The sequence below is a fragment of the Mustela nigripes genome, chromosome 14 (assembly GCF_022355385.1).
Source record: "Mustela nigripes isolate SB6536 chromosome 14, MUSNIG.SB6536, whole genome shotgun sequence".
In the NCBI taxonomy this organism is placed as follows: Eukaryota; Metazoa; Chordata; class Mammalia; order Carnivora; family Mustelidae; genus Mustela; species Mustela nigripes.
Window position 1 is genome coordinate 21,353,828 of NC_081570.1, and position 13,782 is coordinate 21,367,609.

Genomic DNA, 13,782 nt, shown 5'->3' on the forward strand with positions numbered 1-13,782 from the left:
AGGAAATAGGGCAATCAATAGGACTAGAAAAGGTATTATGTGGAGAAACTTTTTAAAAAAAAGATTTTATTATTTGTTATATAGAGAGAACTCAGGCACAAGCAAGGGAAGCAACAGGCAAAGGGAGAAGCAGGCTCCCCGCTGAGCAAGGAGCCCAGTGTGGGTACTCAGTCCTAGAACCCGGGATCATTACCTGAGCCAAAGGCAGACACTTAAGCAACAGAGACACCCAGGAGTCCCTGTGGAAAAACTTAATACAGTGTCTTATACATTGTCAAAATTCAATAAATGTTGGCTAATATTTAAAGTGGCAGAATAATTTGTGTTTCTTCCTACTATACATCCCATGGTTAATTGAGGGACTTGCTAACACTAAATTTTACAGGCTTCCTTAGCTTATTAACATGAATATCTGATGTTGGCCTTGAGTTAGTAGCACCCTCAGTTATGTTAGTCTGCATTAGGAGAATCCAGCTAACCTTTTTTTTTTTAATTGTCTTTTGGGAAAATATTGTTATTTTTCACACAAAAAAGTTATGAATATTAAAATATGAACTTATTGTTAGTCTTTAAAGATTTCATAAATATTTTTAAAATTTCTTAGTTTTAATTTCTAATGTAGTAAGTATTGATAGATATAACCCACATAAAGAAAAGATCTTTGGAGGCCTCAGCAATTGTTAAGAGAGTGAAAGGATCCTAAGGTCAAAAAGTTTGAGAACCACTGTGAGATAGAAGCATAGGCTCTGGAATTAGTTTTTTTGTACTTTGAATTCAGATTTCATTTCTTATTTTTATTAACATATAATGTATTTTTTGCTCCAGGGGTACAGGTCTGTGAATTGTCAGGTTTACACATTTCACAGCACTCACCATAGCACATATCCTCCCCAATGTCCATAACCTAACAGGCTCCATTCCTTATTAACTTTTTGATTTTCACTAAATGAGTTAAGCTCTCTAATTTTCAGTTTTCTCATCTGAAAAATAAGGGTAATGATATGAATTTTGTGATTGTTAAAAATGTGAAATGCTTCACATAGTGCCTAGTACATGGTGAGAGTATTTGCTAGGATAATAATTCTTAACCCCATTTTACAAGTGATGTATGTGAATGGGTTTAGAGAACTATTTTTTGGCAACTTTAAATGGAATTTAAACCCAAATAAGTGAAATGATCTCAAAAGACAGGTGAATATGGTCCAGTTGAAATTCTATTAGGTATATGGATAGAAATTAAGCAAAATGGATCTCCATGACTAGAAAATGTAGAGCTCTGACATCTTGGAATTTACTTGCTGCTTTTGGGGAAGATTGGCATCATTTATAAACAGAAAGCCAAATGGAAAATTTAATTATGTCCAACAACATGGTATTTTAACTAATCCAGAGAAACTTCTGCTGAGGCAGAAGCATTTTACTATGCATTGGAAAGTACAAGCAAATACCACCCTATTCTCAGATAAATAGAAGACCGCCTACGTACACCGAACCCTTAGTTAGTGGCCCTTTGCCCAGATAGAGACTTTGAAGTTATAATTAACACTGTAAATTTATACTAGCAAATCAAGCCTTAAAATTAATTGCCCTCCATTTATGGGTAGTAGGAAAGTATGTAAACTTGTCAGTTGTCCCCACTTAATTATTTGAAATCTCAGTCCTTAATTAGGGGATGTAACAAACATTATTAAAAGGCTGTCACATAATATTGGAACTCACTGAATGGCTCTGTATCCGGACCCCCCTTGCTCAAAATAAAAACAGAGAAACTTTGTTTTAACTTCTCTTTTTAATGAGCAAGAGTTAACCAGTGCCAGAGCTCTCTGGTTACTTTTGTAAGCTTTTAAGTAGTAAATTATTAGGTGGTACTGAATAAATTCTTAGTGGCTTAAAGGTATCTAACCTCCTCCCAGCTAGTTTATTATACTTTAAGAATCTTGGAAAATCTAGGCAAAATCATGTTCTTTAAAATTTTAAGTTGAAAATAATTTGTGTTACTAAATTTGTAAAATATATGCATTATATTTACACATACAGTTCTGTTCATAATGGGTTATGAGAGATTCTCTCCTCTCATCATGTGCTTATACAATGAATGTATATGATTTTTATGATCAGAAAAAGCTTTCTGAAACAATTTTGTTTTGCCATTAGGTAGGGTAGAGCAAGGTAGTCATGCATGCAGAGAGGCAGATTGGCTGGGGATACTGGGGTCTAAGCAGGGTGAAGAGAGTATTCCTAGGGGGCCAGCCTGGCATGAGGAGTCAGAGCTCAAACATGCACAGAGGGTAGTCGTGTGTGGGCATGGGGTGGTAGTTACCAGAGGGAGAGCAGATTGCGAAGGGCATCCATGTGGGGGTAAGGCCTGCATCGGGGAGAGGCCATCCGCATGGATGTTTCAGGAAGCTTTTTCTGATTATAAAAGTCATATATGTTTCCATGAAATGGTTATTTATTACAAAGAGATAAAGAGGAATTTCACAGAAGAGAAGCCTGGCAGACATCAGTGATCAAACGAGCATCATACATGAAGGCACAAAGTGAAATTGTGTGCCTACCACCTGGTAGGGGACAGTGAGAACACAGAGCCACTTCTGAGCTATTCTTCTTGAAGATGCAAGACCTGAATCAACTCATGGAGAAACATCAGACCCAAACTGAGGTGCATTCTGTAGAATAACTGGCCTGTCATCCTCAAAAGGTCAAGATTATGAAAGTCAAAGAAAGATTAAGGAACTGCTCCAGACTGAATAAGACCAGAGACATGAATGAAATAAAACTCATGATGCTAACTAAACTGGGCCTTTCTACTATACAGAACGTTTTTTAAACAACTGGCTAAGCCTGAGTGAGATCTGAGGATTGGATAGCTGTAATGTATTAAAAATTATTCCCTGCTTTTCCTGGTGGTATTAAGGTTATATAGGAGACTGTCCTTGTTTGTAGGAATTACACATTGAAGTGTTGGGAGCCGTGGGTCATCAGGTTAACAGCTTGCTCTCAGGTAGTTGAGGAAAAAATGATTTGCATTGTAGGTAACTTCTAAGGTTAAGCATGTTTTAAACATCAGACAAACTTCAAATGTAAGTATTATTTTCAACTGACAAAGAAATTAATAGTTTTAAAGTTAAAGATCTTACTACCTGCCCTCTATACAATCTTATGTATGTATGTATGTATTTAAAATACATAGTTATTTAAGTAAACTCCATCCAACGTGGGGCTTGATCTCATGACCCCAAGATCAAGAGTTGCATGCTCTTTCAACTGAGCCAGTCAGGTATTCCTGCCTTTAGCATAATTTTAAAGCATGCTTAGTTAGAGAGGCGTTTAAATACATAGTTTGAAGCTTAAGCCTGTATTTAAATTTGTGCCGTTAATGTCCTTTACGGTTGGAGGAGTAACTATAGAAAAGATTTTCTCATGATTTCCACATATAATGCTTTAAAATTTGTCTTTATGTTCAGGTGATCAAAATTTTTCTCTTTTATGAATTTTGTATAGATGTTCCACTGTACTTCATCAGAAACTTAAAGTTTCAGGGGTGCCTGGGTGGCTCAGTCAGTTGAATGGGTGACCCTTGATTTTGGCTCAGATCATGATCTCAGGATCATAGGGTTGATCCCTGAGTCGGCTCCACACTCAGTGGTGAGTCTGCTTGGAATTCTCTCCTCTCCCTCTGCCCCCACTGCCCCTGCTCACACACACTCTCACTCTCAAATAAATTGTTATAAAATTTATTTTATAAAAAATTCTATTAAAAAAGAATTATTAAAACATTTTATAAAAGAAACCTAAAGTTGCAATAATAATAAATATTTATATTTTGCAGAGCACTTTCACAACCATTATCTCATTTTATCCTACTTAGTCACATTCATTCATTCAGCAAGGATAAAAAAAGTGATTGCTTATCTTAGTCTCTGGAATTAGGTATTATCATGGATCCTACTTTATAGATCGGAGATTGAGGGAGACGCCAGGTCAGTACTCTTAGGTGCAGGAGGCATGATTCCAGCATGAGTAACATGACTTGAAGTCCTGACTAAAGCCTGCTGCCTTAAACTTAAGAGTCACAACTTGCCCATGACTGTGTGGTCCCTCAGGGCCTTATTTCTTCATGAGCAAAATCAAAGTGTTGGATTCTATAATCTTTGAGCCCCATTCAACCTTCAAAATCCTAAAATTGAAGCCATTGATAATAGTAACAATAACAAAAACTATAAAATGGTTGGAAGTAACCTTAACTAGAAAAGTATATAACTTTATATGGAGAAAAAAAAGAACCTATAAAACTTTCTTGAGATGCTTTTTTAAAAAAAGGATTTTATTTATTTGAAAAAGAGGGAGAGAAAGAAAGAAGGGTCAGAGGCAGAGTGAGAATCGCAAGCTGACTCCAGGCTGAGGGCAAAACCCATCACTGGGTTCAATCCCAGGACCATAGGATCATGACCTGAGCTGAAACCAAGAGTTGGTGGTTCAGCGGACTGAGCCACCCAGGTGTCCCATTCCTGAGATGTTTTTAGTGACTAGAATACACAGTCTTGCATTTGTGTTAATTTTCCCATTCTCCTTTTTTTGTGTGTGTTCAATTTTAGACTACAAAATAGAACTCAGGTGTGATGATTTAGTGCTTGTAGAAAAGAAAGTTTATTTGGGGAGGCTGAGTCATTAACAAATCTGCAGACTGTCTCCTGAGATTTTGGTTGTTGTTCCAAGGAACATTTTGTTCTTTTTAATGAGGGTAAAGACAGATGGGTTTAGAAGAGACTTTCTTCTGTTAAATGAATAGGCCACTGCTGCTTTGTTTAGTTTAAGGCAGTCCTCTGGGAAACAGGCATTTACACCGTTTTTCTTTGGGGGTGTGGCAGCATTATTGTTAGTATGAAGTTAGATTTGATTGGCCTGAATTGTGCAGCACGAGAGTGATATCTTTTTCTTCAGATCTCAACATAACAGGTCATGAGCACTTCTCAAAAGTGGGGAAAGTTATAAAGGAGAAGGAAAGACCATCACAGTGAGCATTTAGACAGTGAGACTGATTGTTTTCAAACAAATCCAATTCATTATGTGCCTAGTAATGAAGATGTCTTAATAACAGAGAAAGCAGCCCCATTATCTACATGCTTCTATTAACCAATTTATTTTGTTTAGATTAGTGGGCAGGACACCATCTGTTACCAGAAGATTTCTTTTCATCAAGCCTGCCCCCATTAAGAGTCTCCAGTTAAGTAACTTCAGCTGCCCTCCTGTTTAATTTCCATAATAATTCAGGAGTATGGAAAGAAAAAGGCAGCTAAGAGGATATTTTAAATTGTACCATGCCCTCAGAGGATTTAATTTGGTCACCTCCTTGGCAAGAAAAATTAGTGGGAGGAGATTGTGTGTGTTAGAGAAAAAGGCTCAGGAGAGGGAGGGGTAGAGCTGATGGTGCTGAGGCAGCTTTAAGGACATTGTTTAGCGGGATATTTTTTAAAACCTTTTTTCTCATAGTTTTTTTGGTGGCTTTGCTTTTCTCCAAGATCTCTTTTAATTCAGACATATTTCAATGATTTAGAAACAGGTAGTGATAAGAATTCTTTTCCCTAATATTTTACTTTTAGGACTATGAAATGTATCCATATTTGGTTTTTATGTGTGTATGTGGTTTATATAAAGTGCAATTAATATACAAATGTTATTATTATAAAAGCTGGCATTGTGATGCTGAATTTCTAATTTTTATTCTACCAAAGGTCCATGACTCCAGCTCAAGCTGATCTGGAATTTCTTGAGAATGCCAAAAAGTTATCTATGTATGGTGTTGACCTTCATAAAGCAAAGGTAATGAATGATATCTTTGGCCTTTATTAATATACATGTGTCAGATCTGGGTCATATAATACTTGTTGCCAACTTTTATCTGGGGTATTATAAAACATTCAGAAGAGATAGTTCTTGTTAGAATTTTAAGTGTATAATTTGAATTGCCCCTTTGCAGTTCCACTGTCAGCATGAAGTTTCACATTGAAGCCCCTATAAGGATCAAAGATATTTCACCTATAGCAGAAGAAGCGCTATTTTCCTAAAATGCAGATGCATTCGAAAATACAAAGTAGCATCTAGGCATGTTTCACAACTAACATCACCTACATCAGAATTGCTGGAGCATTTATTAAGTATGCAGATTCTGAAGGTCCTCCCAGATTTACTGAATTACACAGGACAAGACACTAGAGCTCCAAGTCGAATGAACATGTCAAATTACTCTCATTCACACCTGAATCTGAGAGCCATTTGTTGGCCTAAGGTAGTGGTTCTCAAAGTATGGTCTCCTAAGACAGCATTTAGGATCATCCAGGAACTTGCTAGAAATGCCATCCCTCTCCCAGTCTCGCTAATAAAACTAAAAGACAAGTTTAAAAAAAAAAAAAGAAGAAGAAGAAAAGAAAAAGGAAAAGAAAAAACTAAGAATGCACATTTCAAGCCCCATCCCAGGTTTAATGAATCAGAAATGCTGCAGGCAGAGCCTAGCAATCTGATTTCACAAGCTCTCCAGGGGATTCTGATGCACATAGGATGAACCACAGTGGTTCATTTGGAAACTGTTGGGCTAGGGATTAGAAACTTGAGCTTTAATCCTAGTTCCGCCCAGTACAACGTAACAGAATAAATTTAAGGGAAGTTGCATGACTTCTCTCATCTTCACCTACTGAAGAGGCGGCAGGGGTGGGGTGTGTGTGGCCACATGGTGTGTGTGAGGTTCATTTAGAGGAACTTAACTAGGGTGTATGACGAGAGGACTCAAAACCATGTCCAGTGAGAAAACAAAGGGTTAGGGATACTTATCCCATAGAAGAGAAAGTTTAGGGATGACATAAAACCTGTCTTTGTGTATTGGAACGATTTTTACTATGGCTCCAGATATAAAACTAGAGTTAGTAAAATGGGAATTACAGGGAAATGCTATTCAGCATAGTTTGACAAATTGCCTAACATGTCAGAGCTTTTCTAAGATGGAATGGGCCCCTAGCTACCATAGCAATTATTTCAGGCCTACACCGTGAAAGGTCCTATTAGTCCAATCACACACCAGATGTTTGAATGTCCTTTATTCTGAATTCCTACCAAGCGATTATTTTACCTATCATAGACTAGAAGGTAGTGAGCATTCAGTCTCCTACCCTGAAGTTGATACCTGAAGATTCTTCCTTTTTTAGATTCTGTTAAATCTAATAAAATTTCATTGCATGTTAGTTGTTTTTCTTAAAATGTTGCTTTGGATTGTTTTGGTGTGGGTGCCTCTGTGAATCTCTGAAGTAGATGGTAGAAAAATCGGAACTGAAATTGTTTGGTTTTCCTTCTCAATTCCTGCTGTAGGCTGATGTCGATGCAAATTATCAGGAATAGATGAAGAAGTCAAGCAGCTTGTTCCTTTCCCAAATGTAAACCAAATTGTTTCTCTAAAACATATTATTAAGGGAGAGATATAGTTGTACCCCCAGGCTTTAAGAACTTAAGAGGGCATCTTAATTCTCAATTATATAGTCATCGAGTTAGAGCTGTTAATAATTTTTACTTCTCTTATGTTTGTACATAATACATATAGACACTAACACGTTTCTCTATAGTCAATTTGGGAAAAGGAATAGTCGAGAAACATTTAACTCTGGGTTTTATTTTCCTTATTTGCAGACCCATATGATTACTACTATAATATATTTAATTTTTAAAAATTACTAAGGAGGCATAGAAATGTGGCTTTATCTTGCTGTTTCTTCTTGACTTTGGTATAATATTTATAATTTAATATACTTAATGTCAATAATTATGAGAGTCTGAGATTCATATTGAGTTTATACAGGAATAAGGTCAACTCCTTATGATTTTTGGATGAACATATTATCGTTAAAAAATTATGATTGTGCATGCATATTAGGTAGTAGACATAGTCCTCAGCCCTAGCCTCCAGAAGTCATGTGGTCTATGGACTTAAACCTACAGGTATAGGATGTAGATAGCTACTATAGTTACCATAGTAATTATTTACTGACTATATGATAGTGACAGGTTTGAGTACTTTAGGACTGGGAGACCAAAATGAGAACATGAATGTTTACCCTAGAATTTTCATATGCAGACAAGCATGGTAAAAGCAGATGAATGTCTCTTGTTGGATTATTTTTTTGAAGGTTTTATTTATTTATTTGAGAGAGCAAGTGAGAGAGAGCATGACGGGGAGAGGTCAGAGGGAGAAGCAGACTGCCCACTGAGCAGGGAGTCTGATGTGGGACTCGATTCTGGGACTCCAGGATCATGACCTGAGCCGAAGGCAGTTGCTTAACCAACTGGGCCACCCAGATGCCCCCTTCTTGTTGGATTATTAAGGAACACCTTTTTAGTGGATACATAGGCTCAGTTTTATAGGAAAAGTGTTATAAGGTTACATGAGGTGAAAGCCCAATGACATTTCATCGTGGCTCTAAGGGGTTGCTCCTTCTAGGAGTTAGTACCTTTAGGGGGTAAGATGTGTACATCCATGTTTCTTGGACAAGAGAAGAGCAGGTGTTCACTCACAGTGGTATGGTAACGTTTTTACATGGACTCAGTAGTCCCATGGATTATGATTATAAGGTTAACCTTTACTTTTCCATATATGCTTTTAAGTGTTTTTGGTTATCGATATCTTCAGATTATCAAATAATAGTCAAGCTGTGTGTTGAGCACTGTGCTGAAGACTGAACTGCTGACACTTTTCTTTTTCAGGACTTGGAAGGAGTGGATATCATCCTAGGTGTCTGCTCTAGTGGCCTTCTGGTTTATAAAGATAAGCTGAGAATTAACCGCTTCCCTTGGCCCAAAGTGCTGAAGATTTCTTACAAACGTAGCAGCTTTTTCATCAAGATCCGTCCTGGAGAGGTACAGCATTTATACTTCTTTCCTCTTGAACCAAGCATGGACTGTGTTGGAAACATCTCTTCATTCTTGCTTTTCTTATTATGTCATCTAGGATGTCTTTCTGTAGCTAACTGTTCAGGAGCTGGGCATTCTGTTCTCTAAATTAATCAGCCCCATAATGCTTCTTATCTTCCTTACTATTGTTCTTCTGGACATTTCTCTGTATATAAGTAAATATACCATGGCCAGAAGTGAATCTTGGATTGATAAACTTGTTCCTTATTTACTGCAGGTAAAATCTTGATGGGAAAAATATATATATAAATATTTATAAATTAAGTAGCAGGAGATTTTTAAGTTGTGGAGTTAAGATACTCATATTTTATACTACCAACGCCTTACCTCATGTAATTAAGATTTATTTGTATGTGTAGCTTCTAGTGGTTACTAAGAATGTATTCTAGGTCAAGTTCTAGATATTCACCTCATCCAGGCAACTCAGTTATTAGTTGGTGTTCAAGATTTAGGACATAGTAATGCTGACCAAACTTAACTTTTACAGTAAGGAATCATCATGGCACAGCAGAAAATTATTTAAGTAGGAATTTTAAAAAGTTCTAGCTCCTCCTCTGTCTCTGCCACTACTAACCAAAATATCCAGGAAAGATCTAGGGCTCAGCTTCCTTATCATTCGAGTGGGATAATCCCTTCTCTGTCATAGTTGATTTGAAGATCAAATGAGATGACAGCTATAAAAGAGAAAGAATGCACTAATGTAATGAGGCTTTTTTTGTGTGTGTATCACCATCTACTGGTGGAAAATGGCTTGTTATTTAGCTTGGAAATACTGGATGTGCAGCCTTAAAAATCTTAGATAAGCTCAATGAGGCATTTATTTAATATCATCATTATTTACCTGTGCCTGGCAAAGAGGAGTCAATGTCTTCCCTCAAAAGTTTCAAATCTAAGAGGCATTTGGTCACCAAATATTTATTGATTGAGGACTTTCTTTGTGCCAGGCACTATTCTAGCGTCTAGGAATATAATAATGAACAAAATAGTTCATCCCTAACCAATCTTAATATTTTAATGTGGGAAGGCAGAAAATTTACACACCCACATACACAGACAAATAAATACGATAAAAGGAAGTCCTTGGTTTTTTTGAATGTCAACTATATTATAGGTACTAAAACACAGAATTCTTATTGAAGAAAGCAATTAGGAACAATAATACGGTATTGAGATGTGGAATGTTATATCTACACTATATAGTAGTAGTATGGTATAGTAGAAACCATGAAACCATGAAAATCTGGGTCTGCCACTTGATAGCTAAGAGACTGGGCAAATAACCTCTCTGATCTTAGTTTCTTTGTGTGTAAAATGTGGATGATACTATCTAATCATAGTATTATTGGTAATAATAGGCACTAAATATAAATATTTAAATGTCAATTTCTTTCCTTATAAAGTATGCTTAAGTTAGAAACAAAGAGGCAAAACACTAACAAGACAGTGTTTCTCATGTCCTTGGCAGGTTATGATTTGCTTTAGTCAAAGAGGTCTCCAGATAAATTAGTGGTCAGTCAAAGGAGAAAAAAGAGAAAACATTTAATAATTCAGGGATCTTGTTTGAGCCAAAATCTTTAGCTCCTATTACAAAAAACAGTTGCATAATAATATTGATTGATTGAAGGAATCATGTTATCCCATTCCCTGATTATATTGTAGTCAAATATCCGAAATGTAGACAATGACCAAGGAAGACTAATGTCTGGACAGTCAAAAGGTCACTTAATTATGTCTCAGAAAAATGTATAGCGTATGTGTGTGTGTGGTGTGTGTCTGTAGGGGGAGTGGGTTCAGATGCATATAAATATGCAAATAAGATGCATAAATAATATATGATGAATTTCCTGGCTTCTCTGTTGTGGAAAAAGCCACCTAAAGTGAGTAGATCTCTTTTGGTAAGTAGGAAAAAATTTCAAATGAAAATTTTCAATTTCAGTTGAAAAATTTCAATTTCTTAGACTAGCAGTAACATTCTTTTCATTTATAAGTCCTCTTCTGTTACAGCATATTTCTCTGGTACTGGATCACTTTAGTCAAATAATCATGTTTCATGTTTATTCGCGTTTTTATAGCAAGAACAGTATGAGAGTACCATTGGATTCAAACTTCCCAGTTACCGAGCAGCTAAGAAATTATGGAAAGTCTGCGTAGAACATCACACATTTTTCAGGTATTCTTCTCACTTAAGTTTTTTTCAGGGATAAGTTATTTATGCATGTTTCTATTTTAAATCTGCTATTGAAATTCCGTTCTTTGTATGGCTGGCATTCTTTTGTTTAGCTCAGGTGAGATCATTTTAAGCAACATAAAATAAATCCAGTTCTCCTCCCTCGGATTGAAAAATATGCCCTACCATTCCCAGAGCACCTTTCTGTGTGTGGTAGAAGGAGAATAGAAGGGAGGAAAAGGAATCTGTGTTTACTAGGGGCTCTGTGATCATCCTAACTGGAGCTAAGATCAGTCTGTGAGGGGGAAGTACCCTGACTTACCTCCACATGGAATTTCTTGAAGCTGTACTTAACTACTTTCTGTAGGGCTGTTATATTAGAAGGTGAAAGGTAGGAAGCGGATCATTATCTTGGCTCTAATCAACCCGAGAAAAGAGGCACGGAGAACTGTCTTTGAAACCCAATTGTATCAGATAATTAGAAAATAGGAGAAAGTTTCATCTGCTCTACTCTGCTTTTCTTTTCTTTTTTTAAGGTTTTATTTATTTATTTGACAGAGAGAGAGACAGCGAGAGAGGGAACACAGAGAGGGAGAAGCAGGCTCCCCACTGAGCAGAGAGCCCAATGTGGGGCTTTATCCTAGGACCCTGGGATCATGATGTGAGCTGAAGGCAGATGCTTAATGACTGAGCCACCCAGGGCCCTCTGTGCTCTGCTTTTCAAGAGGCCGCATCATTTACCCCTTGTATTCATCTATCAAACATTTTCTTTGTACTTATCCTTTGTGTAGGCACTATAGTAGGCAGTGAGAGTATACCACAAGATAGTTCCAGTCCCTGTCCTGAGGAAACAGTTAATCTCGCAGAGAAGACAGACTGTAGACAAGTAACCACCTGCACTGAAAGGAGAGCTAGCTAGTTACTGTCAGCTTACCTTGTAAAGAAAAAAATTCTTTATTATTGTAAATTGCATACATGGTCATAGTAAAGACAGTGGTGTAATGAACTACCCTTGTACCCACACCCAGCCTCAATATTATCATCCTAAGGCCAATCTTGTTTCATCTATATCCTTACCCATTCCTCCCACTCCTTCCCAGAGTATTTCGAAGCAAATCCCAGATCTCATGTCATGTCATTTGTAAATAAACTTGGATCTTTATGAATGGATCTCAAGAGAGATGACTATAATATCTTTTGCTTCTATTTGTGTTTTCGTATCATACTTAGCACTATAGCACAGTAGACAGGAAGAAGTGTCAGGGAAAAGAACATTTTAATTCTCATTTCAGAATAAATATGAAGGTACACTTCATAATCAATTAAGGAATCTTAATTATTGGCATTGAGGTATTTCTTTATGTTTTTTATCATCCTTTTCTTTAAAAATCAAACCAAGAAAATGGAGTTTTTAAAAAGAGTAAGGGTGGAGGGTGCCTGGATGGCTCAGTTGGTTGAGCATCCAACTGCTGGTTTTGGCTCAGGTCATGATCTCATGGGTTGTGAGATCGAGTCCCATGGTGGGTTCCACACTCAGCAAGGAGTCTGCTTGAGATTCTCTTCCTTTGCCCCTCCTCCCACTTATGTGTGCTTGCATTCTCTCTCTCTCTCTCTCAGTTGTAGGACAGCATGTTTAAATGTTTTATGAAAATAAAAGAATATATCAATATGCGATTCTTCATCACACAAAAGAAAGTAAATATTTGCTGAATTAAAATAAACTATCCCAAAATGAAAAAGTACTCTCTTTTTGGTAGTATTTGATGTAGCAATTTATGTATTTATTCAGCAAACACTTACTGAATGGCAAATTCATGGCAGGCATTATGCCAGGAGTGAAAACACAAAGGTAAATAAATCATAGTCTTTATCCTTTACCCATAGAGAGCCCACAGCCTTGTAGTGGAGACTAGCACATAGATTGTTTTAGGTCAGTGCAGTAAATGCCTTGGCAAAAGAATTAGAGGATATAGCACAGAAAGAAGATGGGGTTCCTAACTGCAATACATACACCAAATAACCTATTAAATAGCTTAACAGGCGCTAATTGAGTTTGGAGTGCATTTGATAAAGTTATTTTAATAGAGTGGAAAAAGTGCTCTGGGCTTGGACCCTGTTATTGCCCAATCTTTTGCCAGCTATGTGAGCTTAAAGCAGTAACTTCTTTCTGGAAGTTCAGTTTCTTATATCTGTAAAATGATGAAAATATTACATGGATGTAATGAAAATATTACAGTGCTATAAAAACATTTTGAAAACCATAAGGCCCTTTCTATAGGGATATATGATGATATTATTAATATAGGCCACTGTTAAATTATACATGTTGCTTTGAGAAATGACATAGAATTAAAAGAATGATTGCTTGTTTGGAACTCTGTCTTAGTAACTGTAAGGAAACAATGAGATTAATTCATGATTTTTGTCTTTATTCTCCCAGTCTCATTAGAGTGAAGTAATACATATAATTATGTTTTTCCCCCCTAGATTGACATCTACAGACACCCTTCCTAAAAGCAAATTTCTTGCACTGGGATCCAAATTTCGATACAGCGGCCGGACTCAGGCGCAGACCAGGCAAGCTAGTGCCCTGATTGACAGGCCTGCCCCACACTTCGAGCGTACAGCAAGCAAACGGGCATCCCGAAGCCTTGATGGGGGTT

General features: G+C 36.9%; 1 protein-coding gene across 18 annotated transcripts in view; it reads left to right on the plus strand.

The window, feature by feature from the left end:
* Positions 1-13,782, plus strand: part of EPB41 (erythrocyte membrane protein band 4.1) — a 196,334-nt gene that overhangs the window by 120,082 nt on the left and 62,470 nt on the right. For all 18 annotated transcript variants that reach the window (XM_059376900.1, XM_059376904.1, XM_059376909.1 and 15 more), the window contains exons 8-11: positions 5,736-5,823; positions 8,746-8,898; positions 11,025-11,122; positions 13,607-13,779. In XM_059376900.1, coding sequence (XP_059232883.1) covers positions 5,736-5,823; positions 8,746-8,898; positions 11,025-11,122; positions 13,607-13,779 — 512 coding nt within the window. The remainder of the gene's footprint in view (positions 1-5,735; positions 5,824-8,745; positions 8,899-11,024; positions 11,123-13,606; positions 13,780-13,782) is intronic.